The following is a 27135-nucleotide window of genomic DNA, read 5'->3' on the forward strand; positions in this document are numbered from 1 at the left end:
GCCCACACTTATGTAGTCGGTGAGTGGCAGATCCTTGACTGATTCTCTGCTAACTTGAGGGCCAGTAAACACTACACTGTAATGTTTCAACTCACTCAACATGTAAACATAATTAGATTTCATAGTCTAAATATTGAATATGTTTCTGAAAGTTATTTTAGAATATTAGTTTTCTTTATTAGATTAGGTAGTTTAGAAGAGAACAGTGTGAACAATTGAAACCAAATATACCTGAGTGTGCATCCAAATTCTGCTACTTAATAGTAGAGTGAACCTGAACAGGGTATTTAACCTCTTTTTCTTAATCTGTCAAACAGAACAATAAACACTTATTTTACATGGTTGTGGTGGAGTCAGGCCCCAAATCCACATATTCAGAACTATTGATAACAGAGTAAAGTGCTCCAGGGATAAATGAAATCCACAGACAATGCCCAGCCTCAGTTTACCTGCTACTGTGGCTCATTTCTTCAACAAATTTTAGAAGTTTCTAAGGGCTAGAGCCATTGAGTTGATAGATGCTCCTAAAGAGCATCTTTTACCTACGTAATTTTTTGAACATTTTTATTTTCACCGGTCATTGAATTGTGTTACTCATATTTGAACGTGACTTTAGGAAGGAAATTTTTTTAGTAGCTTCTTTGTCAAAATGGTTTCTGATATGATTTGCCATAAATATATGTGGTGATTTTATTTAACTGTAAGAAGTAGGTTATGGGGCCAGCTGGGTATGGTGGCTCACGCCTGTAATCTGAGTATTTTGGGAGGCCCAGGTGGACTGATTGCGAGAGCCCAGGAGTTTAAGATCAGCCTTGGCAACACTGTGAAGGCCTTGTCTCTACTAAAATAAACAAATGAATAAATAAAAAAGAAATGGATCTAGTGTTGTGCACCTATAGTCTCAGCTACTCAGGAGGCTGAGGTGGGAGGATCACCTGCACTGGGGAGGTCAAGGCTGCAGTGAAATGAGATTGCACCGCTGAATTCAGCCTGGGCAACAGAGTGACACCCTGTCTTAAGAAAAGAAAAAAATAAAGGAAAGTTTTATAATCTACAGGCCATTTTTGTAGCAATTGAGCAGTTCTACAAAGTAGTTTTGAAAGACTCACATGTTTTTGGAATATAGCACCAAAATCTGGTGATCTGCTGGGGAAATATAATTCATCACATTATGATTGGGAACAGTAAAGAAAATACAGGATTCAAAAGTGTATAATTATGCTCATTTGTTATCACCACTAGTTCCTTAATCTGAGACAGTGTCATTTATTATGCAAATGAGAAGGATATTATGTAATTTAAGTTTATTTGAGGACCGACCATGTTACTATTTTCCCTTACAGGGTACAATGTTTAAATAATAGTTTTCAATGAGAAATCATTTATAATGCTGTGTAATTTATTGATTATGAAATATCTTTCCTTTGCATTCATATGTAGTTCAGCCAAAAAAATTCATCTCAAAAAGCACCATAATTTTTAGATTCTTCTATTAGATATTAAATCTTGGAATAAACATTTAAGATTTAGGGACTTTCTCTTTTAATTAAGCCAGATAGTTGTTTAAAACAAGATGTTCCAAATTTGATAATGATGCAGTCTGTCATCTACTGAATATGTCTTACTTCTCTTCACTCCTTAGTGCTTTTGTTGAGCTTTGGTGATACAACTTTAATTTTAAACTGATCACATTGTTTCTAAATCTTTGCTAGATGGCATTCATGTTTATACTATATGGAAAAATATGTCACATTGAAAATAGATTAGTAGTGTTTTAAAATAAATTTACAATTATATCAGCAATATATTTGTTCTGGAGCCATTTGCATTAGCTTTATTAAATTAGAAATTTTTTAAATGCTTACATGATGAAAACAACTGAAAGTTAGTTTTATTTAGTTAGAAGGGACATTAGGATTAGAATGGTCACCAAGTCCTTGTCTCTGGTACACATAATTGAACTTTCTTTCCCCTTCATTTAGTTTTTTTCTGTACCAAAGGAAGGAAAATGCTTTCACTGTAACAAATTAAGAATAAATTATATTTTGCTTACTTGGTAACTGGATTGTTAATAGATAATTAAGTTGAAGAGAAAAAAATGAAAACTTTTGCTTGGTTCCTTTTCTAATGTTAGAAATGAGGAATTGGGAAGAAATCGATATAATGCATGTAATTAAAGCATTCTGTGTTTTGGTAAAAACCTCATTTAGTTACATCCAAATATTAGAGAAGTCTGTTTATATTCTCTTATATTTTGCTTAATGCCTTTGGCTAGCTGAATAGTTTCTGTTTTAATTTCATGGCAATTTGCATTTATTTTTAAAACTTTCAAAACAAATTTCTCTTTTTGGCTTCAACACACATACTACATTTGGTAAATATAATATATAACACTGTGAATTATTATTTATATTAATTATAAATATTATTATTGTAAATATTGCATTTGGTAGAAATGAATTTCCCTCAAGGTACACTCAATTCAGAGAATATATACCAGACAAAATCTCAGGAAAGGACATGAGGGTTTTCTTAACAAAGAGGTACATAGCTATGCTGTTACACCTTAAGGATGAAAATGTTTGATTATTGCTATTAGAGTGAATAGTGTTTCCCTAACATTCTTCCCTTACATTTTGGCTAAAGAATTATATTAATTTAAATGAAAATCAGGTAAATGTCTAGGAGGAAAGTTGACCTTGCTAATTATAGGCATGTGCCTAATCGGTGTCAGTGATTTTGGATTTCTGTGTAGTCAGAGCTTATCAAAATAAGACTTTCAGAACAAAATTTGGCCCTTTGCCTTTGATCACTGATTATTTCAGTGAGATCTCCCAGGTGATTTTGGTGGCTAGTTACATCATTAAATCTATATGAATGACTCCTCAGAACACATTGGCTTTAAAAGGGGAGCTTTTACAGATTATCCTGCTGTGGGAGGAGTTAGTTTCATTATTGAGTTTTGAGTTTTATCTAATAGGTGGAAATTGAACTTCCTCCCTGGAGACAATGATCAGTGCAGAAAGCCAGCATGTCTTACTGTATGGAGGTCATTGTTGGATGGTAGCCTGTAATTAGTCTTGATCTTTTTTCTGGTAAATCACAACTCAGGGAGTTGCTATATGTTTCTCATTTTGCTCTCACTTTATGAAGTCTCATAATGATAATGGTAAATGTTTATTGACCGCTTAGTACATGTCAGGCATTGTTTTAAGTTTTTATATTATTATTATTATTATTATTATTATTAATCCTCACAACCACTTTGTGTTGTCATTATGCCCATTTTACAGATGAGGACACTCAGGCATAGTGGGATTAAATAAATTACCCAACTGTCCAGTCCTAGTAGGTATTAGGAAAAGGATTTGAATACATATAATGGGAGTCTTGGAGCCTTGGGGCAAGCATAACTTTGTAACCCAAGCTTCTTCAATGTTAGTCCCTCAAAATAAGGAATAAATCTCTTATTTGAGAGTAAAAATCCATTGTAATTAATTTGAGTAAACATTTAAATGACTGATAATCTTGGTTATCTCTGGCTGGTATATGAGTACAGATTGAGAATGTTTAACACTAAGTTTGAAAGTGGGGGGAAGATGGGAGTGCCTACAGCTGTGGCAACCCTGTCACTTGTCAAAAACCAAAGATTTTATTTTCTTTGCTTGGAATTCTTCAATTTCCTTCTTCCTTAAGTAGATTTTTTAGAGAAATAACAACTACTCTTGATAACCTACAATTTACAGGCATTTTCAGATTAATATAGTGAGCTTTAGTGGAGAGGGCATGGGATTTGGAGTCAAGACTCTAGGATTATGTCGTGGCTCTGCCCACAAGCTGCGTTGTTTTTACCATTTAATGTGAACTCCTTTTCTTCACTCTCTTAATCTATAAAATGAACACTGTGATACCTATTACGTAGGGTTATTCTGAAGACCGAATGAAATCATACATAGGAAAATGTGTTAAAAAATATAAAGTATATGTGGATAGTGTCTTATGGTTGTTGGGTTTTTTTAAGTTGAAAACCTCATATTCATAAAAGAGCTCTTTGTTCCAAATGATAACTTTTCTTATGCCCTGTAGAGCAGCCAAATTAAGACCGCTAGATCAGTTTTATACTGAAATTAAATATTGGGAATTTACTTATCCATCATTGGTTTGAAGATACCTAATACCATTTAGTAATCTTCAAGTCATATTTGACTTAAACCAGTATTATACGACTGCAGTCACATACCATTAGGAAAACACTGTGTGCATTATAGGTTAAAGGATATTAACTTTTATCGCGTGGTCATACACTGTTTCATAGTATGGTGCACATGTGACTTAATAGAAATCAGGAATAAGAAACTTTTTAACTTTTTTTCAAAGTGATGAACAAATATAGTATGTCCTTTCCTTAAAAAACTATCGTATTTATGACTTTGATTAAAATTTCTGCCTAGTTTTACTGATGGTATCTATTATAGAACATTCATGTTTACATGAACTAACTCACTTTGTCAAAATGATTAGCTATTTGTTTATAGTGTACTTTCTGAAGACATACTTTAAGATGTGTCAGGAGGACTGAGTTTTGTTGGGAAATGAGGCATGATTGATCATCCTCTGAGATACCAACCAGACATGTAGATTATTCAGATCGCTAAGAAAACTTGCCATAAATAAATAAATTTAACCATTTATAACATCGATGTTTTGGAGCTCCTGCCCACCCAGATTTTTTTTTAATAAAACATCTATTAAACCAGAATTATAGTTGGGAAATACTGCTGTGTACATAAATATTCCTGGAAAAGCCCAGTAGTTTTTTTAATTGCTGCTTTGAGCCTTCCACTAAAGACACATTATACTCATAATAATAATTCTCCTATTTGCCCATGATAATGAATAAAATTCTTGTTTAGACAACCACCTTTAGGCCATCTTTTTTGTTCCTTTTTTCCCCCTTCAACTTTTAAACTTAGGGGTACATGTGCAGGATGCATAGGTTTGTTACATAGGTAAACGTGTGCCATGGTGGTTTGCTGCACAGATCATTCCATCATCTAGGTGTTAAGCCCAGGGTCCATTAGCTATTCTTCCTGATGCTCTCCCTCCCCCAGCACCCTCCTTCACAAGCCCCAGTGTGTGTTGTTCCCCCACATTTATCCGTCTGTTCTCATCATTCAATTCCTGTTTTATAAGTGAGAACATGGGCTATTTGGTTTTCTGTTCCTGTGTTAGTTTGCTGAGGATAATGGCTTCCAACTGCAACCATGTTCCTGCAAAGGACATGGTCTCGTTGTTGAGGCTATCTTTGTCAGTTGCCAGATAAGTTCCATCCTGTTAGACCAATTAGATGGTATAAGCATTTACTTAATACTTAGGGCTTTTGTGAGATATATATATATATATCTGTCAAATGAGAGTTTTCAAGTATATCCCCAAATGCAGGCATGTAGAATAAAATAAATCCTGTGGGAATTCACTGAAATAGAATAATGACAAATAATTAAGAATGTATAAGTTAAACAAATTTGAGTTCATACTTCACACCAGTATTGCACAAAGCACTTTTGCAAGTGTGGTCTCATTTAATCCTTTCAGTAGCTTCTTTAGTAGGTATTACTTACTGTCTCCATTCTACAGGTGATGAAACTGGTTTCTTAAAAATTTTCTCAAGGACACACAGCTATTAAGGCTATTATGTGAAGATAGGCAATTAGATAAATCAAAACTAATAACCATGACACTTTGTTGCATGTAGAACTCAGTTTCTGCTCTGTGTTGCTGGAAATTCTCAACAGCAGGTTAACTAACATGCTTTTTAAAGAGTAAAGGCAGAGGAGGCACATTTTAAACAAAATCACAGGCCAATCTGAGAGGGAACAGCTAGCGTTGATGGGAAGTATTTATTTTGTGTAGAACCCAAGCTCAGTGTTCATATGTGGAAATAACTTTGAGGGACTCGTTTATCTCTGGATCAACTCATCAAAAATTAAATTAAAACAAAAAACATGTACCTTTTACAAGCTGAATACTGAACCAGTTGTTCCTTGTAACATTTTGGACTCTTTTAAGGCTGGGAGCAATTAAATTAAGCAGGCAAAAGAGCCAGATAAGATATTCAAGGAGCAAACTGTGCATGCAGAATAAACATTATTGCATTTAGAAAATTATGTGGTGAGATGTGAATCATATACCAGTAAATCACTAGACAAATGTTTTTTTAATGCGTTTTATGCCCATCACTCTGGGTAGGGAATAGTGAACTCAAAAGTAAAGAGCATGATTCAGGGAAATCTGGAGAACTGGATGTGTACTTTGGGTTCTGCCCTTAATTACCTTTGGATCATTGGATGAGTCACTTATCTACAGAAAGGGGATAGCAAGGGTTAAAAGCACAGCCCCATAGCAGGGGCCTGATGTGAGCCCTGGCTTTCTCTGCTTATTTGCTGTGCGATCTTGGCAAGGTCATTTCATTTCTTTGTGCCTGGGTTTTGGCATATAAAAAGTAGAATAACAGTACCCAAATCACAAGACTGTTGTGAAGATTCAGTGAAGTAAATCTGCGTAAGAATTGACTACATCTCAGATACTGTTTTAAACAATTTATATGTATATATTTACATAACAGTTTATTATTTCATTGTTATCATAATTACTACTCTTTCTCTCTTTGAGCCTGTTTCTTCAACTAGAAAATTAGAACATGAAATTGGATGATATTTAAGAACATAACTACAGATGTGTAAACTTTTTTTGAACTTCGCAGAGAACTTGTCTAATGATTTGTAGGCTGCCTTGTAAGAGTAAAAATTAATACTGGCAGCAAATGTTTTGTGTTTTAAAACAAAGAAATAAACACAAAACAAAGTAAAGAGCACTGTATTTTGGTAATCAAAAAATATTTTTATTAAGTATTTAGTACTCAAGGATGTGGTGGATTTTGATGGAGAGCAGGCTTTGTGTGTTTTAAGAAGTTGTGCTATTTGAATAGGGATGATTAGGATGTGTGGCCAAGGAGGTAAAGCAAGGTAGTTGTTAATCATAAGGAATACTTATGAAGTGTGTGTTGTGCCAGTAATGGGCCAAGCACCGTACAAATATTAGTTTGTTTAATCTTCAATGGTCCAAGCACTTTACAAATATTAGTTTGTTTAATCTTCAGCTACAGCGTAGAACAATTAAATAATGTACTCAAGATGGTACGGTTTACCTAGGCAGTCTGGCTTCTGAGTTCATACTTTTAACTCCTTCACCTTACTGTCTCTGAAAAGCTTGAAGAAATGTTTGAAATTGCTTGGAATACTTGGGGTACTGAGGAATTGGTTATAGCCAGACCATAGAGTTTGAGGATCAGGTGGATTAAGGTGAGATAACTGGGAACTTGGAGAAATAGTCTGGTCATTATCATAATAATCCAGACAGGGTAACTGAGGAACCAGACTAGATGGTTACTATGGTAATGGTGAGAAAGGCTTGGTGGAGTGGACTTTAGCCTCTTTGGGTCATGGACTCTTTTGAGAATCTATTAAATTGTGGCCTTTCTTCTCGTAAATTTGTGCAGCACATAAAATTGCGATGAAATTTCAACAATCTCCTAAACCCTTTATTTGATGCTTTACTCAGCTTTGCTTTTCCTTTTTTGTAATAATTAGTTTTCTGAAGTTCTGTAATTTTTCTTTACTTTGTTTTGTGTTCTATGTATTTTCTTTTAATAATATTTAAAAATATTTCACTTTCTTTAGATACTTGTTCTTCAGTCACTAACAAAATCTAATTTTGGTGGGTTCTTGATGACTTACTTAACAATTCCTAATTATTGCAGTGACATTTTCTGTATTTTTCTTTTTTTGTTGCTTGAGTACAAAAGCGATGGTAGACCTTGTGGCCAGTACATAGGCTATCTTTACAGTGATCCACATCATTCTTTATCTATTCATATACACTTCTTATTTGTATAGCAGCATCTGGAATAGGAAGATTATGTGCATAAATAAAATACGTCAATCTTACATTCAAAATTTACTTTAAATGGCTTCTTGTCGTGATTCTGATCCAAAATTTTGTCTTTGCTTCTAGGACATACTTTTTTCTTTCTTGAGCATGGAGATCCCCAGCGTAATTACAGTCTAGTGGTAAGGGAGTCCAGAAGAGGTTGGGTGACTGATTATTGTTTGTTTTGTTTATCATTTGGTGTGAGAGTAATAATTGGGTCCCCCTTGGCCATGTAGGGAGTAAGTATTGCCAATACCTTTGGGAAATTGCTCTAGTAAAACTCACATGCTATTTAGGATTTTGCTTTAAAAAAACGCAATGTAACTTGGCAGTTTAGTTAGTTGAACTCAAATTTATATTCCTCAAATCATAAAAAATTGTTTATTTTCTCCTTATTTCTTCGATTATTCTTGAACTTTTATTGCATTTTGGACTGTTAAAATCTCTATTGTGGAAGTATAAATTATTTCTTTCTAATAATTACAAATATAAATATTCTCAAAAATCATGAGCTGTTGAACAGTTTGTTCTGAAGAATATCAGAAAAGCAATTGTAAAAGTTTCTATATTTTCTGCCTTTGTCTTTATAAAGAAAAGTCGCTTTTACATAGTTTCCATTTATGTAATGAGTAGAATGTGAGATTTTTCTTTCTCCAGTATGTAATGAATGCATGTACCCTACATATCATTTAAGAAAATAAACCCGATATAAAGAGTATTAGCAAATCAAATAATATTTTGTTTCATTATGAATTACTGAATTCACTCCTTTGGGAATGAGAAATTTCTCCTGATTTGAATTATATTCCAAAAAAGAACTGACAGTGTGTATAAACCTTCAATTATATACCATAAACAAGAAATGATATATTTCACTGAAATCACATAAGACATGGATCTTTTAAAATTATTTAAAATTTTGTTTAAAGAGAGTATATTGAAATTATATTACACCTTTCTCTTTCTTTGTAACAGAGAGCATTGTCTAGTAATCTGTAATAAAAGATATTTGTGAAATGTGGAATATTTGTGAAATGTGGAATGTATACCATCACAGATATTCCCTGATGTTCCTTAGGACTATCATGAGATATAGAACTGAATATATGCACGCTCAATTATGCCATGCCAGCATCCCTTTGTATTTAGTGTGCTGAGAATGGCTGCATTCCTCTCCTGTGGAATAAAGGACATGGATTTTGTGGTGAGGTTTCTCATCATTGCTGTAGGTGTGGAACTGCACTGTGGTTGCTGAGGACAACAGGAACCAAAGCTCTGAATAAATGGAGCATTATCATGTATCAAGGGACTTCAAAACAAAATACAACTCCATTGTTGGAGTAGCACACACTGTTACATCATCTGATTGTGTGTGTGTGTGTGTGTGTGTGTGTGTGATTACTTTTCACTTAACATATCCTATATCTTACATTTATATTAACCTGTTAGTAGTTCTACATTTAATCACGATTATTTCTTGAGTTAGAATTTTAAGCCAGTGAATGATTTTAAATTGTGATAATAAAAAATAGTGTATTTCTAGTCTGTTCTTTGTAATTTCCATATATGAAACTTGAATGAAGGTACTTATACAGTGCTGCCTAAATGACTGCCCATCATGCCTAAATGAGTGTGTTTAATCTGGATAGTGAAAAACTTATGGAACTGAAGCTTTTTGGATGCTTTGGGGAACCAAAGTCATATATCACGGGAATTAACATTATTCTGCTTGCCATTATATATGTGCTTAGGCTGAGTTAGATACTCTAGTTATTAAATACTCTTTTTTTTTTTTTTTCTTTTTTGTTTAGACGGAGTCTCGCTCTGTCACCAGCCTGGATTGCAGTGGTGTGATCTCAGCTCACTGCAACCTCTGCCTCCCAGGTTCAAGTGATTCTCATGCCTCAGCCTCCCAAGTAGCTGGGATTACAGGCGCCTGCCACCATGACTGGCTGATTTTTGTATTTTTAGTAGAGACGGGATTTCACCACGTTGGCCAGGCTAGTCTTGAACTCCTGACCTCAAGTGATCTGCCCACCTCGGCCTCCCAGTGCTGGGATTACAGGTATTCGCCCCTGTGCCCAGCCTAGTTTTTAGCTACTCTTAACAGCTGTATTTCTCAATAAATTTTTCATTTGTGTTTACTAGTAAGATTTGGATTCACTTTGACGGTAGCCTGTCATGCAGACACTAGAAAGAAGGGAAAAGGAGGCCTTTGTCCCCCTGAACTACTTCTGACTCTTGAGTTGCTGAGAAAGTGTTAGTCTATTAAGTCTTGGATATTGCAAGTTTAGCAATTAAAAAGTCTTTTTAATTGAATCATACTTCAATAAATGTATATTAATAGCATTCTTATAAACTAGGAAAATGTTCCTTTAAAGGAAACATTTGAACTGCTTTCTGAAATCCCATCTGATAGTGTTTTAGGATGTTAGCAGTGGGGCACTGTTGTGCTCATGTAACATTATTTTATTGTTACTGGGTTAATTTTACATCATAAATAACAACAGATTTATTTGTGACCCTGCATTCACATATGCGATGAAAATCATTTAGTTTTTCAAAATGTTTGCAATTTTTTTTTTCTTGTCCTTTTTCAGTTTTCTATCTGTTGCTCACTTTTGATCACATCTGTCTGTCTACTCTTTGATATGGGCCACCAGCCTCCACCACACCATGTGGCATCCATGGTATCTTTACTCTAATGGCTACTTAAAAGACATTTACATTTACTAACTGAAGCTTTCAGTGTTCTGTTGTTTTGGCTATTGACTATCATTTTTATAATTACATACTTTTAGATTTGAACAAGGCATTTTATTTTCTATTCCGTCTTCTTAGACTGCTTCTAGTACCACAGAAGTATTAAATAAATTGTGAGTGAGATGAAGAAAAAACAATCCTTTCTTACATTGACTCAGAAACACATATCAAATGCCAGAGCACTGGACTATACACTCAATGGGACTTGATTGTTAATCCTTGTACTTAATTATTCTGTTTTTTGAGTAGTGATCATTGATTGACTCATTGGTTGGAGTGAGATTTGATGTTACCTGTAAATTTGCAACTGGCATTATAATTCCAGCAATCTCTTTCCTTAATTACTTGAAAGTTTCTTTTATGCACAAAATTTACCTTACATATGGGTGGAAATTATCTCCCAAGAGTGGTTCTTTTTTGAGGAAGGGAATGCAGTTTGTTGTAGCTTTATTATAAAATTGTTCATTTTCCATTTGCTGGATTAAAAAATGCATGTTTGATTTTTAAACCAAAATTGACAAGTTCACTTTAAAGATAAATGAAACAATTGAAAATGAAGTTTGAGAGAATATTATTGTAGGTGGTAGTCATTAAGACATTCCAATTTTTAAATAGATGTGTGAAGATTATGATTTGGGGAGTGAACATTAGAGGTGCAGAGAATTGGAACTTTCTGCATGCTTCTGTGTTATTCAGATGAGTAAGTGGTTCCTAGAAATGGTGGACCACAGACAGTGGATGAGAACAGGTCTGGTCATCAGAATGAAGCAAACAGTGTAAGCATTACGGAAACGTGGAAAGACCCAGAGGGCCTGATGTTTTGCTGCAATCTGCTCTAGAGCCTACTCGAGTAGGACGTATTGAGCCAGAGCAGGTGGGAATTATATGCCAACCTGAGAATTTAGCTTCTGCCCTTGACTCTCTGGAGGGTGACTGTCAGGCAAAATATTTCAATCTTTGCTTCACTGTGGTCACAGATACAAGATGCTGTATGCTGGATTTATTATTTTTTAATGGATCACCTTTTATATGCAGAAGTGGTTAACATTCTTAGATTGTCACTTAAGACTTACATTATTTGGTATCATTTGAGACACGTTTGCCATTTTGTTAAGACCCTTTGAAAGAAGAGAAAGTCAATTCATTAAATAAAATGATTTTGATGCCTATGGGTGTTTTAACCACAGAGGATGGGGATGGTAGGTGGGCATGTGGGCGTGGAAAATGTGTAGGCCCATAGAGTTGAATGAAGAAGGTAAAAGGAACAAGTCATGTGTGGGAATAGATTTTTTTTTTCCTATCAACTTACAAGTTTAGGATTGAGGACTAAGAAGGCAAGTACTATATTTTGTAAGGTTTATTAATACAAAGGTTTCTAAAATTTATAGTGATTAAAGAACTTCTGTCGAGTAGTTCAACTTAATAGCTAAAGTCCTTCCTTATATTTCATGTCTTACTTAAGTTGTTGAGTTGAGGATTTCTGAGTGGTAAAATGTACCTGGATTCATGTACCCCAGAACTTAATTATAAATAAATAAATAAATAAATAAATAAATAAATAAATAAATAAATAAATAAATTTTTAAAAATGTACCTGGATTAAATAAAGTTTCAGAATCCCTGGGTGCTCCTCATTTCTAAGGAATAATTATCATGTTTAAAGGAGCTGGCTCACTTGAGAAATAAATTCATCTAGTCTTAAAGTATCTATCCTTGTTTGTTTCTTGATTTTCTTATTCTCCTATGGCATTTTTCTCTGGAGAAGACAGCAAATGTTCAAGGCCAAAAAATAAATGTATAAATAAAAAGCCTCTCTCTTTAAATTCATCCCAGTGAGGAGAATTTCATGCATTTCTTTAGTTTGCTATTCTGGGGATTAGTATAAATATCATTTGCTAAAAATATTGTTGTAATAATTTCATCTAGTATGGAGATCCAAGATAGTTGGGGTACCTCTTGGTGTACCTGAATATATATATATATTTTAAAGAAATTTTAAAAACCATTGTAAAGTAGACTTGTATAAAACAATTCTTCAATTATATATTTAAATTTTTTAAGTATTTGACTTAAACATATAAATTAAGACATTTAATATTTAACTATAATTCTAAGTTTAATCTAAACATTCGATAGCATATATTTCAAAATCAGTAAATATAATTTTGCTTTTATCATGCCCATGTATGCAATAATTTGTAGTTGGCATTGTCCATGTGTCAATCACTAGACTTGTGTGTTGTGTGTATAATTTTTTTTTTTTTTTTTTTTTTGAGATGGAGTCCTGCCCTGTCGCCCAAGCTGGAGTGCAGTGGTGCCATCTGGGCTCACTGCAAGCTCCGCCTCCCGGGTTCGTGCCGTTCTCCTGCCTCAGCCTCCTGAGTAGCTGGGACTACAGGCGCCTGCCACCAAGCCTGGCTAATTTTTTGTATTTTTAGTAGAGATAGGGTTTCACCATGTTAGCCAGGATGGTTTTGATCTCCTGACCTCGTGATCTGCCTGCCTCGGCCTCCCAAAGTGCTGGGATAACAGGCGTGAGCCACTGCGCCCGGCCTACTTGTGTGTATAACTTTTAAATTTTGAACAACATTAAAAAAATCAGGGCCAGGTGCGGTGGCTCATGCCAATAATCCCAGCACTTTGGGAGGCTAAGGCAGGGCGATTGCTTGAGCCTAGAAGTTTAACACAAGCCTAGGTAACATAATGAGACCTTATCTCTACAAAAAATTAAAAAATTAGTCAGGTGTGGTGGCATGCACCTGTGGTCCCAGCTACTCAGGAGACTGAGGTGGGAGGATTGGTTGAGCTCAGGAGGTTGACTGAGGTGGGAGGATTGGTTGAGCCCAGGAGGCTGAGGCTGCAGTGAACTGTGTTTGCACCACTGCCCTCCAGCATGGGCAACAGAGGGAGACCCTGTCTAAAAAATTAATAATAAATTTTTTTAAATCAGCTTTTATTTAAACTTATCAATAATGCTGAAATATTTTGAAACCATTAAAATAACTTTTGTCAAATAATCTTCAATGTTGAATCATTATTACATAATTCATTATATAAGCCATTTGCAATTGTAATGAAGGAACCAAAATATCAAAAATTAAAGTAGTTTTGTGATAGAACTTCTCAAGACTGTATGTGGAGGAAGTTGTGGACTGCCACTCATTTCTGTGTCCTTGAATCCTTAGACTCAAGAATATGTGGTGGAAGGAGCATGAGAAAATCTGTACATGGGAAGGATAAAGAATAGATATACATAAATAAGTATATTTAAATATATATACATAAACATTTAAAAACTATTTTGAAATTCAGATAATAAAAGAAGCTCTGTACTGCTCAGGTACTTATTTTCTCTAATTAATTATTAATCCCTTATAGTTGACGAATAATTTTGTTTGTTTGTTTGTTTTTTTGAGATGGAGTCTTGCTCTGTCGCCCAAGCTGGAGTGCTGTGGTGTGATCTCGGCTCACTGCACCCTCCGCCTCCCAGGTTCAGGTGGTTCTCCTGCCTCAGCCTCCTGAGTAGCTGGGACTACAGGCATGTGCCACCACACCCAGCTAATTTTTGTATTTTCAGTAGAGACAGAGTTTTACCATGTTGGCCAGGATGGTCTCTATCTCTTGACCTTGTGATCCGCCCACCTTGGCTTCCCAAAGTGTTGGGATTACCAGCATGAGCCACTGCACCCGGCTGAGGAATAATTCATCTAATTAGTCTGATCTTTATTAAATAATTGCTTGTAGCACATTTCAGATTTAATCTCAAAAAGTCCTGGGTATAATATATATTCTGTAAGCCTGAGAAAAAAGAAGAATGCTTATTTCAATAAGTGCTTTGAGTACCTTAATGCCCTTTGATTAACACATTGGTATGTTACATAAGATACTATTTTGCTATATTTTCATGTGAACATTCAGTGAGCATTCAAATGAGGTATTCAATCCGCTAGTAAAATGATCAAGACACATCCTGTATCTAACAATTGAATACATATGAAGGCTCGGGACTGGTATAGTAGTATTTAGAGGAAGTGAGTAAGGAAGTTTCTGACAAGGATAGAAGAAGTCATCATAGCAGCAGGAAAAAAAAACAGTAAATTAATAAGTTGTGTTTTTATTTATAGATCTTTGAAAAAATCATTTTTAAAAATTTTAATTGAGACTGGATGTTTCTGTTTACAAGTCTAATATTTAACCACACTTGAGATGGCCGTATGTATTTTTATTTGAAGATAATTAATATCTATAATAAAAGCGAAAGACTTTCAAACACGCAAATGATGAGTGTCTTCAGGAGTAGCGTAAGTAGAACCCTAATAAATATGTTCTTACAATTCTTCTTAGGGGCTCTCTGTGGTTAATTTTTAGCTCTGTCTCCCAGACAGCATGTTTTGTGTATCTTTGCATCCAGAATATCCATTCTGTGCATAAACACATATCCCTCATACTGATATACTTTTTTTTAATCCAGGAGAATATAAGTTAAACCTAATTGCTCAATATTAGAACCCAAATAAAATTCAGTGAAAACTCCTTAGTACTTACATATCTCTTTACTCTTTGTTCAGAAGTAGAATCAGATTTCACATATTTTGGTGATGGAGCTACTTTTTATATTTCAACTGGTATATATTTTACAATAGACATATTCTACTTTTCATAAGTTAAAAACAGAACTTCATCTCCTGGAGTCATCTGGAAAATTAAGTATTTATTATATACTTTAAACAAGAGAAATATGCAACTGGATCAAAGAGTTTCTAAGAATTCAGACATAACCTTAGGATAGAGAGACACAATTTTTTCTTACTACTTACATTTTTTTTCTCATCATCTTTAAACTTGTTCTTTAGTTTTGCAGTTTAACACTTTGCCAACTATCTCAAGCAAGAACTAATAATTATACCACCTGGTAAGCTCTTCAGAGCTTGGGTTGGCTTATGTTTGTTGTCTGTGGCCCATTGCTTCCTGCTCGTCTCACTGCCTAGCCTGGGATACAGTGCATAGTTGGTGCCTAATAGGTGCTGCTGATTGATTGATTAATTGATATAGTTTTATTATCACAGTGGACTGTGACATACACAAATGTCCACAAGGGAATAGATGGTGTTCCAATCTAAGGAGGTCAGGCCAGAAAGTGTTTTAAGCTGTGTCTGACATGTGATATGCTTAAGCTGTTCTCTTAACATGTGCTGACATAAGTATCTTTGACAGTCCTTGTTCAGACAGTAGCCACATGAAATATGGGACAAGAGCTGTTCCTGTACATGTCCTGATTACAGAAAGGGATGAAATAAATGTGTCTGGACTTGCAAAGACATTGCATCTGTTGTGGTTGATTGACTGGTGTGGAGCTTGTTACGAGGGAAAATTAAAGTGCCCAGCATTTTGTATGCCTTTACTTACGGTATGGATCAGTGGATCTCAATCTGGACTTCATATTTGTGTAACCTGGGATTAGGCAAAAATAGGCCAATGCCCTGGCCCTACCCTAAACCAGTTAAATCAGAATCTCTAGGCATAGGGCGTGCGCATCATCTTTTAAAAAAGCAATTCTCAGCGTGCAACCAGTTTTGAAATAGGTTGAGGTTTTGTAGAAATTAAACCAAAGTTGGGAAAGAAGAAAGGCTAAGAAATTTAATTTCCACTCACCTTGTTCTCATTTACTTAGAAGGATGCAGGATCTAGAATACCACTGTCCAGTAAAAGGAAGCTAGATATGCAATTTTGAATGTTCTAGTAGACATATTTTTTAAAAGTAAAAAGAAATAGTTGGAAATAATTTTAGTAAGATTTTATTTAGCCTAATATGTTCTAAATATTATTATTTCAACATAAAATCAATATTAAAATATGAATGTTATATTTAACTTTTTAAAATACTGTATCAAGTCTTCTAAATACAGTGCTTACTGTGGATTTGCAGCATATCTCAGTTTGGAGTAGCTATTTTTTGAGTAGTCAACAGCCATATGTGACTAGTCAGTACAATATTTTGTAAATATAGAGGGTAAAGTGCTGGAATTGAAATCAGGAGACCTTAGTGTTAGTTTGGCTAGCTTAGTGACTAATCCTTTGACGTTGGATGATTCACTCATCGTCTCTGTGGACTTCACTTCCTTTTATTTAGTATGAGGGGGGTCAGTCTTGATTGGGAGTTTTCTAGTTTTGCTCCAGAAAGCACCAGGATTGTGTAAGCACTCCTTAGCAGCCATTATCGAGGAGAAAGGAGGCACACTGCTTTAATCCCTTTCTCCTTTGGATATACTTATGTTTCCTGGCATAATTTTGTTTGAGGGGGGAGAGAAAGGGGGAAAATACAGGCTCAAAAGATCACTAGGCTAAATATTCTCTTGAGTCAGTATTTATAGGACTACTCCAGGAAGAGGTGAGGCAGTAGGTAGCCTGTTCCTGATACTTAAAAATATGCATTGGCATATTTTTATACATCCCAGGTTACGTGAATGTGAAGTCCAGATTGAGATTTACTGATTGATACCATAAGTCAAGTCATACAAAATGCCAAACATTTTAATTCTTTCCCTCAAACAGGCTCCACACCAGTGAATCAATCGTGACAGATGCAATGTCTTTGCAAATTGACTGGATTTAGAAGGCTTGATACAGTATTTTAAAAAGTTACATATCCCACTAGTATTTTCACTGACCATCTTCCAGTCAAGGTGTCACCATGACAATGACCCTCAGATGTTTCCTATTAAATAGTGGAATCCCTTCAGTAGTGGCTTAAGTGACTCAGATTTGAGAAGCAGAAATCCCAGATACCTGGAACTATCCCAGAGTGATAACGGATCACTTATGTTACTGAACACATATTTGTAGTCTGAAATTAACCTACCCTCAAACTCAGAAAGTGATCCCTGGATCTTTCTGAGATGTAGTTTCCATAATCAGCCAGACCGAGGGCTAGGATTACTCTGGCTGCAGAGTTTTTGTGACTTGAAATGTGTTTCTCTCTGGTAAATGAATAACTGACAACAGCCTTAATAATAGTGATATAGATGCTAATATGGGATGCATATGCGTTTGGTTCATAGGTAGACTAGTAACCTTTCTCCGTATCAGATAGATAAACACTCTGCTGGAAACAGCAGATAGAAAAAGAAACAATTTCATGTCATTGACCCTCGAAAATCAGTCTCTCCGGATTTCCACAGTCAATGACATGAGAACATAATCCTAGCTCAATATGTTGTTTGCCTTTAAAGCCTTCTGTGATGTTTTCTGTTAGGAGTCAGTCAAGGACTTACATGTCCCAGATTTTATCTACTTTGCTGTTTTATTAATTTGAGGAAAAAAAGTGGCATTGAGTGGGAATTGTGAAGTAGAGAAAGCTGAGAAGGTTTCTATCTATTTTTAGGATGCTTCTAAGAAGTCTTAGCACTATATTCTGTGCTTACAGGCAGTTACAAAAAAAATTGTTTTGGAAAGGGCCAGCCTAAATATCAACAGCTATTTCTGAATTTTTCCTAATGTGCACAAACGTGATTTCTGTAGTCCTGGCCTGCTCATGTATCAATGAAAGCAACTTGTTGTAAGACTCAAAGCAAAGGAAGGAAGGGGAAATCCAATTTTGTTATATTAAGCATAGCAACTTTCACAATGAATTAATTAAATAAATGTTTTCCAAGCTGATTGGATTCTTTGGTCTAAATAGTTTTTGCTCAATATTTGGCACAGGTCTTCATGTAGGATTCTAGGTGAATAGAGAAAACAAATAAATGTGACCTTTGTAAGGCTGGTATGTTTTTTATGAAGCCAAAAGGTGCACAAATACACAAATATTAGCCCAGTCTTATTTTTTGTCCTAGAAAACTTTTCTCTGGCTGGCGGCATCTCTGTGTTCAGTCTTTGGCATCATTACTGCTCATCTTGGTTCCCTGCAGGCTTTGCCATCTGTTTAACTGGTAAAGGGCCCCATCTCATCAGGGTCCCTTCCATCCAATTGGAAATAGAGCCCTCTGATTGGCCTTTTTCCTTTCCTTTCTCCCCACTGTTTATTTGGAACCAGCTCCAATGTCTCAGAGCAGGTGTCTTTACCTTAGCCAGTTACCTTAGGATTAGCAATTACTGGAAGGTAAAAGATCTGCAGTGGAGGGTGGAGCATCTGTTATTGCAGTGATCTTGGCCTTGGACAGAGTCTAGGGATTTGGAGAAAGACTAATTCATGAAGGTGAGGCATTCCCTGGGGTGCTCTGCTGTTGCCTCTCACCTTTGTAAATGCTTTGGCACTTTCAGATTTAATTCTGTGATCTATCTTAAGTTTAATCAGGCCAGCAAGTGCATGTGTGGCAGAGACCCACTGCTTTTATCTGCCTGACAATATATTAGCCTCCTTCCCTTCTGTGCTTCTGTGAATTCTTGCCTGACAGTTAATGCAGAGCCACTTAAACCTTCACTGTTGCCTAAAACACCTTGGAAAATCATTTTTTTTAAAATTCAGCTCTTGCCCTTACCACAGGCATCCTTTTGAAGTTTACCCCTTTCTAGCCCCCAGCCCATATCTTGACTCATGGTCTACAGCCTGGGGAATTTTGAGGAGTTGCCAGTAAGATATTTTCTAATCTCAAAACACACATAAAGACCTGCATAAAGAAATGTGGCTGTTGAAAAACATCTACATGTTTTCCTAACAAGCATACTCTATCAAGTCAAGTGAGAAAAAGCAGGGAGGGCAGAGAAAAAAAATAGAATAACCCCCAAATGCCTCAGATTTAATGACCTAATTTCCTCTTTTTCTCTCTTCCTTGTTTAATCTTCAGATTTATTTTATTATTTACTATTCTTTGGCATTATACATTTTGTCTTTTGTTTTTGTATTTATCTATTGTACTATAAGCTACTCAAAATAACTTTTGGAAAATAAAAGGAGTATTTGTGAGAAATAAATATCTCTCAGTATTAGAATTTCAATTCTAAGAAGTGATTTATTAATCATTTTTACTTAGCACTATCGAGTACTTTCTGGGAAGTAATGTAGTTTATTTGTTACAGGTATTCTGGCATCAGACTGCTGGGGTTTAAACTCACTGAGTTATACACATAAATCACTAGATAATTATCTTGGGCAAGGTGCTTAATATTTTTGAGCCTCAGGTTTCTCCTGCACAGTAATGTTATGGGGGCTAAAGAAGTTTATATATAAACACATGTATGTACGCCTTACTCATCTTACAGTTTTATTGTTGTTTCTGATTTTATTACCTAAACGATGCCTGGCATAAAATAAATACTCTATAAATATTAGCTACTACAGTTACTATTTACTCTAGTTAGTATAACAATCCTCGGATAGATGTAATCCTCACTTCACAGGTGAGGTAACTGGAGCCAAAGAAGGTTATTTAACTTGCTCGAGGTCATAAGCTGGTGACTGTGCAGAGTGCAAGGTTTGCACCCAGGTTTGTCTGACCACAAAAGCCTCCTGCTCAGCCACCGAATCTGCCAAGGCTGCTTCAATATGACAGCATAGTGAAATAGATGTGGCTGGATTGTCCAGAAAATCATGCTTGCATCCATCTGTACAGGTTCATTTCCCAGTTTTTCTTTTCTCTTAGTTATAATTTCACTCAGGATTACAAATCTATGCCATTAAATTACACAAAGTTTTTTAGCATAGGTCTCCTGTAAGTCTTGCTTCTTTGAGATACTTTTAGTACCTGGCGGGGATGAGTTGTCCAGTGAATGAACCATCATCTGAAACAGAGAAATAATGAGTTTTTAAATGGCTTATTGGCCATTTGTTGCAAACTTAACCTTTGTGGTACCATCTCTGACCATAGACCTTTGGATGCAGGGCAAGCTAGAGGAGTTTAGTGAATGTCCTCTGGCGGAATGAGTGAATGAATGTACTCACAAATGTAGAGGAAGGCATTAGTTACAAGAGAGCTTCTTGCTGTTAAGAAGATGCGGGTTAGTGGAAGAAAGAATGATTGCTTCCAAGCCTGAGCAATAATTGGACTTTGTCATTGTGTCATTTTTAAAAATACCTGTGTCTCATCCCTGACATCCTGACCTTTCACTTTTAAGGAGGTCCCTTCAGTGAGAGCATACACACTCACCTGCAAATCCTGATTTCCTTATCAGTAGTCAGTGCACTTTTGCCTTTTTGCTTTCAGATTCCTACTGTTTTCTTATACAGTGAGTAGATTAGTTATCTCAGATGTGACTCTAGTTAGAGCAGCAAATCTGGTTGGGTGGACCTTTTCCAACTCTTCTAATCCCAGTAGAGGAGCCTGTTTTCTAGTGGAGACCCATCTTTGCACAAATTGGTTATGGTTGGATGTATAGGAACTATTTTCTTTCACAGAGTTGATTATTGTTGAACTGAAAACTGCTTTTCATTCCTTTACTTTTTAACTTAATCAGGATATTATAGATGCAAGAGATAGTACTGGATGAACAAGAACTATCAGTTTTGTTTAAGCAGTCACATTATATCTAGAATCAAAAGAAGGATGCAGTTCTTAATTTTTGACAGATAGCCCTTGATCATATTTTAATTCAGCCACCCTAAAAATAGTATCTTAGTTGGTTTGTGATGAGGATGGATATTTGGTGGTTATTATTGAATTGTTTGTTGTTGAGTTTTGGCTAATGTAATAATTAGACCTTTTTTCTTCCAGCTGTTCCATTTCCTCCAAGTCACCGGCTTACAGCAAAAGAAGTGTTTGATAATGATGGAAAACCTCGTGTGGATATCTTAAAGGCACATCTTATGAAGGAGGGAAGGCTGGAAGAGAGTGTTGCATTGAGAATAATAACAGAGGGTGCATCAATTCTTCGACAGGAAAAAAATTTGCTGGATATTGATGCGCCAGTCACAGGTAAGTCCTGAGGAGGGAGACTGCCCACTTGCATACATATTTTGTTGTTTATAGCATGAAATCAAAAGTCCTAGTTACCAGTGAGTCTTCAAATACCTTACTCATCATAATCTTTTACTGTTGAATTTATATATTAAGAGGAGTAAGTATATTATACATATATACACATATTTTCATGTGTTAAATATCTGTAAGATTGCAATGCTCTAAAAAGTGGAATGCAACTTAGAGATGATGATGATTTCTGAAGTGATACTTTAAGAAGTGATATTGTTTGTAAGTAGAAATACTAAATGGCACACAGGATATTCACTGGGAAAGATTAGACAAAGTATCCCAAGACTTCCACAATGGTTGAGAAAGGGTATAAGTTAAAACGGTGGTTTTCAAAGTGTGATCCCCAGACTGATAGCGTCATCATCATCACCATTTGAAACTTGTTAAAATATGCATTCTCAGGCCCCACTCCAGCCTACTGAATCACATTACCTGGGGTGAGACCCAACAATCTGTGTCTTATCCAGCCCTCTGTGTGATTCTGATGCACATTAAAGTTTGAGAAGCACTGAACTTTCGGAAGAAGGACACATTTTTTTTCTCTTTTGCCCATAGCATTTTGTCCCTACAAAATATCTTTTTTCTTTTCTTTTTTCTTTTTTTTTTTTTTTTGAGATGAAGTTTCACTCTTGTCACCAGGCTGGAGAGCAATGATGCGATCTTGGCTCACTGCAACCTCCACCTCCTGGGTTCAAGCAGTTCTCCTGCCTCCGCCTCCCAAGTAGCTGGGATTATAGGTGCCATCATGCCTGGCTAATTTTTCTATTTTTGTAGAGATGGTGTTTCACCGCATTGGCCAGGCTGGTCTTGAACTCCTAACCTCAGGTGATCTGCCTGCCTCAGCCTCCCAAAGTGCTGGGATTACAGTCATAAGCCACCACTCCCAGCCATTTTTTTTTTTTTTTTCATGTTTTGGTTTTGTTACTTCTTATGGTCAGATACATATTTTGTGTAAGTATGCTTCTCTTAGACCATAAAAATTAAATATTGTCAAAAAAATTTTGTATGGGCTGGACGCAGTGGCTTACTCTTATAATCCCAGCACTTTGGGAGGCCGAGGTGGGTGGATTACTTGAGGTCAGGAGTTCGAGACCAGCCTGGCCAACATAGTAAAATTCCATCTCTACTAAAAATACAAAAATTAGCTGGGTGTGCTGGTGGGCACTTATAATCCCAGCTACTCCGATGGCTGAGGCAGGAGAATCTCTTGAACCCGGGAGGCAGAGGTTGCAGTGAGCTGAGATTGTGCCACCTCACTCCAGCCTGGGCGACAGAGTGAGACTCCGTCTCAAAAAAAGAAAAAAAAAATTGTATGGTATACAGCTTCTAATACCAGAGACTTTGGATCTACTCTTTATGGAGTTTGCTTAATTTGCAGGTTTTCATTTTTGAAGAAGCTAAAAATATTTTCCTCTTAAATATTATTCTGATTTAGACATAGAATAGTGTTCTTTTTGATATAAAGGGGGTATCCAAAAGCATTTCATATATACTAGTGATTGCTAATTTCTTTTAAAATTATTGGTCTTCAAATGAATATTTGAATTTGACTGTTAAGAAAGAAGCTCTTTTGAGTATCAGACTACACCTTTCTTTATCAAAATATCTTGAATGATTCCCATTCTAGAGAGATAGACATTATTTACATTTTATTTTTGTCTGGCAGTGCTAGTTTTTCTTATGTGTAATTCAGAAATATTAACTATGTTTAGGGTCAGGTAGAGGAGGAATTGGCTCAAGGAGCATTAACCCAATTTTGGACCAGTGGTGAGTAAGTCAAGCCAGAGACTTACTCTGTAAGTTACCGACGGATAACTTCTTTTGTGGAATTCAGAATTAAGTGTAGTAGATATGTAAACTCTCAAAAGAAGTGATCAATATTTTATAATTAAAAAGCCACTACCATATTTTCCTCTAGTCCTTCCCTCCTACTTTTTATTAATAAAAATGTTTCACTCTCAGATGTTTAGAGAAGAGTTGTACTAACATTTGCCATGGTTTGCCCCCATTTAAGAAAAACTGAGGAATTAATATCCTAGTTATTGGAAATCTAGATATTCCTTCATTCCTTTAGCATTTCTTTAAAGTTAAAATGAACAAAGACTTTCTCTTCAAGTGTTCATAAGGCAATGAAAGGTTTGGGTTCATTTAGGATTTTTTTCCCCTGAAAATTCATTATGTTTTATTTTGGAGAAGTCAGAAGGACCAGGAAGCTGCCTAGTCCTCTGACTCCCTGCATCTGTCCGTCTGGAGAGGGAGTAAAGGAGTGTGGACTTGTCCTCACAAAGCAGATTCAGTGTGTGGATTTAGATAGGTGAGCAAACCCTCTTCGTAGGAGTAGAGATGAAGTTTATCCAAACAAGGGAGCCATGAGGCCAGTTCTGTTATTTTTTTCTCAGCTAACATTGCTGACTAGACTGGTAGCTGTTTCAGATTTTTTATTTGAAGACTATTTCTGTGTTGCAGACATTTTATAAAGAAAAGTATTTTTCCTCTTTGACTTTTTTTTTCCAAAAAATGTAGTTGAACTTATCTTTGTGTTCTTGCAAACACACAAATGGAACGTTGAAAAACTGTGGCTCCAAATCAGTGAGGCAACACATTTTGGTAATCCAATTTAATGAAATGTTTATTATACATTTACCTGGTACAGGTGGTATATATCATATACATGTGAATAAGACCTGGTCTTTGCCCTCCAAGGGCTCAGAATATAACAGGAAAAAATGGAAACAGATACCTAACCAAGCGTAAGTACATTAAATTGTTGACTAAATTAAAGGATATAACCTAGGTGTATTCAAGCAAATTAGGAAGTATCCAAGTGGCTATAGCTAATTTAAAACCATAATGTGTTCCTATCTTCTAAATGACTATTTCCTTGACAGTGCTCATTGATTATTACACTTCATCTTTGAGTAAAAGAAACTGTTAAGTAGCTGGGGTCCTACCTGTTGTCAATATGCGTTGAGAACTTATTCAAAGTCTTGGCTATGGATGGTAAAACATATGAGACATAGAATATCCAAGGTCTAGGTAAGGGAGTCAGACACATAAAGACATAATTACTATAAGTTTTTTAAGAACTGTAATGGAGGTACCTAAAAACTGGTGTGAGAGCTCAGCAAAAGGAATGCAGAGAGCCAAGAAAGTATTGACAGATTACATGATATTTGAATTGTATCATGTATGTTAAGTAAAATTGTATGATGTGAAAAAGATGGGGAAGGATGATGTGAGCAGAGATAACAGCACATGGAAGCCACTGGTATTTTTTGTAAAGTGGCTAGTGGTGTTCTTTGAGGTTTGCTGTGAGAAGGCGGGGTTTCAGAAGGGTATGAGAGGTGGGGTGGAGATGGGAGGGTGAGACTGAGGCTGGAAGGCCAGGGTTAAATATTAATCTCTATAGCCAGCACTTACTCTGATACCATTCTATGGGGAATGGGGGTTGAGGGGATCTTTGAGCAGGAGAGTTACATAATCGTGTTTGTGGCTGGAATAGTGTCCTGGATGAGATGAGTAGGAAGAGGTGGGGAGGAATTCTTAAGAGGGGGGTTATTAGGAAACTTTCAAACTCGTTCAAGGGAGCCATGGCAGGGTAGGGGGATTTAATCCTATTTTGATTACAAGACCTTTTATAAAATGAGTGTTCAAGTTGATTTTAAAACATCTGATTAGTTTGTATTTAAAACGTTAATATCTCTTAAAGTCTTCTTGAAAACAGTAAGATGATTTGTGCAGGGATCCAATTTACATTTCTCCCTGAAGTTCTCATATTTTCCTGTTTTCCCTTTCACTTAGCAGAGAACATTCCACTCATTTGTAATGCAAAAGCAGACCGGGAGCTTAGGTTTTTGAATAGAATGATTTAGAACTCATGTTCTGCTCTCTGGGCAGAGGGGATAGGCCAGCATCAGCTGGGCAAACTGCTAATCTCTCTGGTTTGTCTGTTTCCTGCAGTGGGGGATTTGTCCCTGGGGCAGCAAAGGATTCCCTCAGTGCCTGGGCCTGCCATTTAGCATGTCAGGCAGTTGCCAGGAGAACCCTCTGGCTTTGTTCCTGGATGTGAGAGTGGACTGGTGGCCAAGTTTAAGGTCATGGCAGTCCTTCCCTTACAGCAGCTGACGTCAATTAGGAGAATTCCCCTTGCCTGCACTCTGAGGAGAGTTAAGCAGGGATAGGAATCTGGTGTCTTCTGGGACCTAAAAGATCAGTGTTTATTCTCCTCATACTGTCATTTGTCACTGTAAAGCAATGTGGCCTTAGTTTATATGGAGATAAAAAATATTTCGTCTGGGGCATTTTGCCCACTTGTGATTTTAGTGGCCAAATCTTTAGGGCCTGTCCTGCAGCCAGAGACCTATTTTGGTACCCGGCCCACTGCTGGCAAGTCAGCACTTTTCAGTCCCAGCCTGTGGCAGCCACACATCATTTTGATGTCCATATACTCCTTAATTTCAGCCCTTGGTTAAAAAAGTGATTATATTATAAAAGGTGACTGCCTGAGAGCCAAAGTCCTTTGATCTGTTCACCTCTGGTCTTGCCAGGTTCTTGGAAACCCTTTTTACAAATGTGAAAAGGGAGACTCACAGGTGGAGTCAGTGTTTCCAAACTTGACCATAGATCAGAATCACCTGTAGGGCTTCACAAACTACAGATTGCTGAGTTCTGCCTCCAGAGTTTCTGATTTAGTAGGTCTGGAGTAGGGCCTGAGAATTTGAGTATCTGAGTTCCCAGATAATGATGATGCTCTTGATCTGGGACCACACTGTGGGATTCATTGGTTTAAGAACATAGACTGAAGTCTCATAGCGGGTAAGCTGAAGACCTTGCTTTAAACAGGCATTTATCTACATATCCTATGCTTAGCTATTATACTACACTGTTCTACTTCTGCGTTGTAGGGTTAAAGTCTTAGGCTTTCGATCCCGTGACTAGAATGTTTTCCTGCTCATTACTGAAGAAAACATACAAAGAATACTGATGCGAAGGGTCCTCAAGAAGTAGAAGAAATAAATTATTTTGACTGTTGATTATAATTTATTATATTTTAAATAAAGGTGTGTTTCTATAATACAAGCAGGCAGGATGAAACAGAATGCTTGGCATATTTGGGACATAGAGTTTATGTATGTAGTTTTTCCCAGAAAAAAACATTCGTAGTTCTTTTCTTTACAAGCTCTTGGGGAGTTTACTATAGAAAGTTGCTACTAGGACAGTGTATCAAACAAAAAATGTAAGCCAGGGGCTCAAAATCAGGTATCAGTGAGCTGAGTGGTAATGAATACAGTATTCTATTAAGAATAGCTGAACCATAAAAAAAAAAAAAAGTAATACTCTATTAACATCAATAAACATGTAGTGCTATCTATGGGAAACATTTAACAGTCATTACAATTACGTCATAGTTACATGAACAACTATTTTACTTTAAGACACAGTATACATATCCCTTTTAACATCCCTTTATGTTCTCATG

The 27135-nt window shown here is 36.1% G+C and overlaps 1 protein-coding gene across 5 annotated transcripts in view; it reads left to right on the top strand.

The window, feature by feature from the left end:
• PPP3CA (protein phosphatase 3 catalytic subunit alpha) overlaps positions 1–27135 on the top strand; it is a 338860-nt gene that overhangs the window by 136282 nt on the left and 175443 nt on the right. For all 5 annotated transcript variants that reach the window (XM_032178357.2, XM_032178178.2, XM_032178268.2 and 2 more), the window contains exon 2: positions 21399–21599. In XM_032178357.2, the coding sequence (XP_032034248.1) occupies positions 21491–21599 (109 nt within the window). In that variant the 5' untranslated portion in view covers positions 21399–21490. The remainder of the gene's footprint in view (positions 1–21398; positions 21600–27135) is intronic.

This window comes from Hylobates moloch, unplaced genomic scaffold (genome assembly GCF_009828535.3).
Source record: "Hylobates moloch isolate HMO894 unplaced genomic scaffold, HMol_V3 SCAFFOLD_2, whole genome shotgun sequence".
NCBI lineage: Eukaryota > Metazoa > Chordata > Mammalia > Primates > Hylobatidae > Hylobates > Hylobates moloch.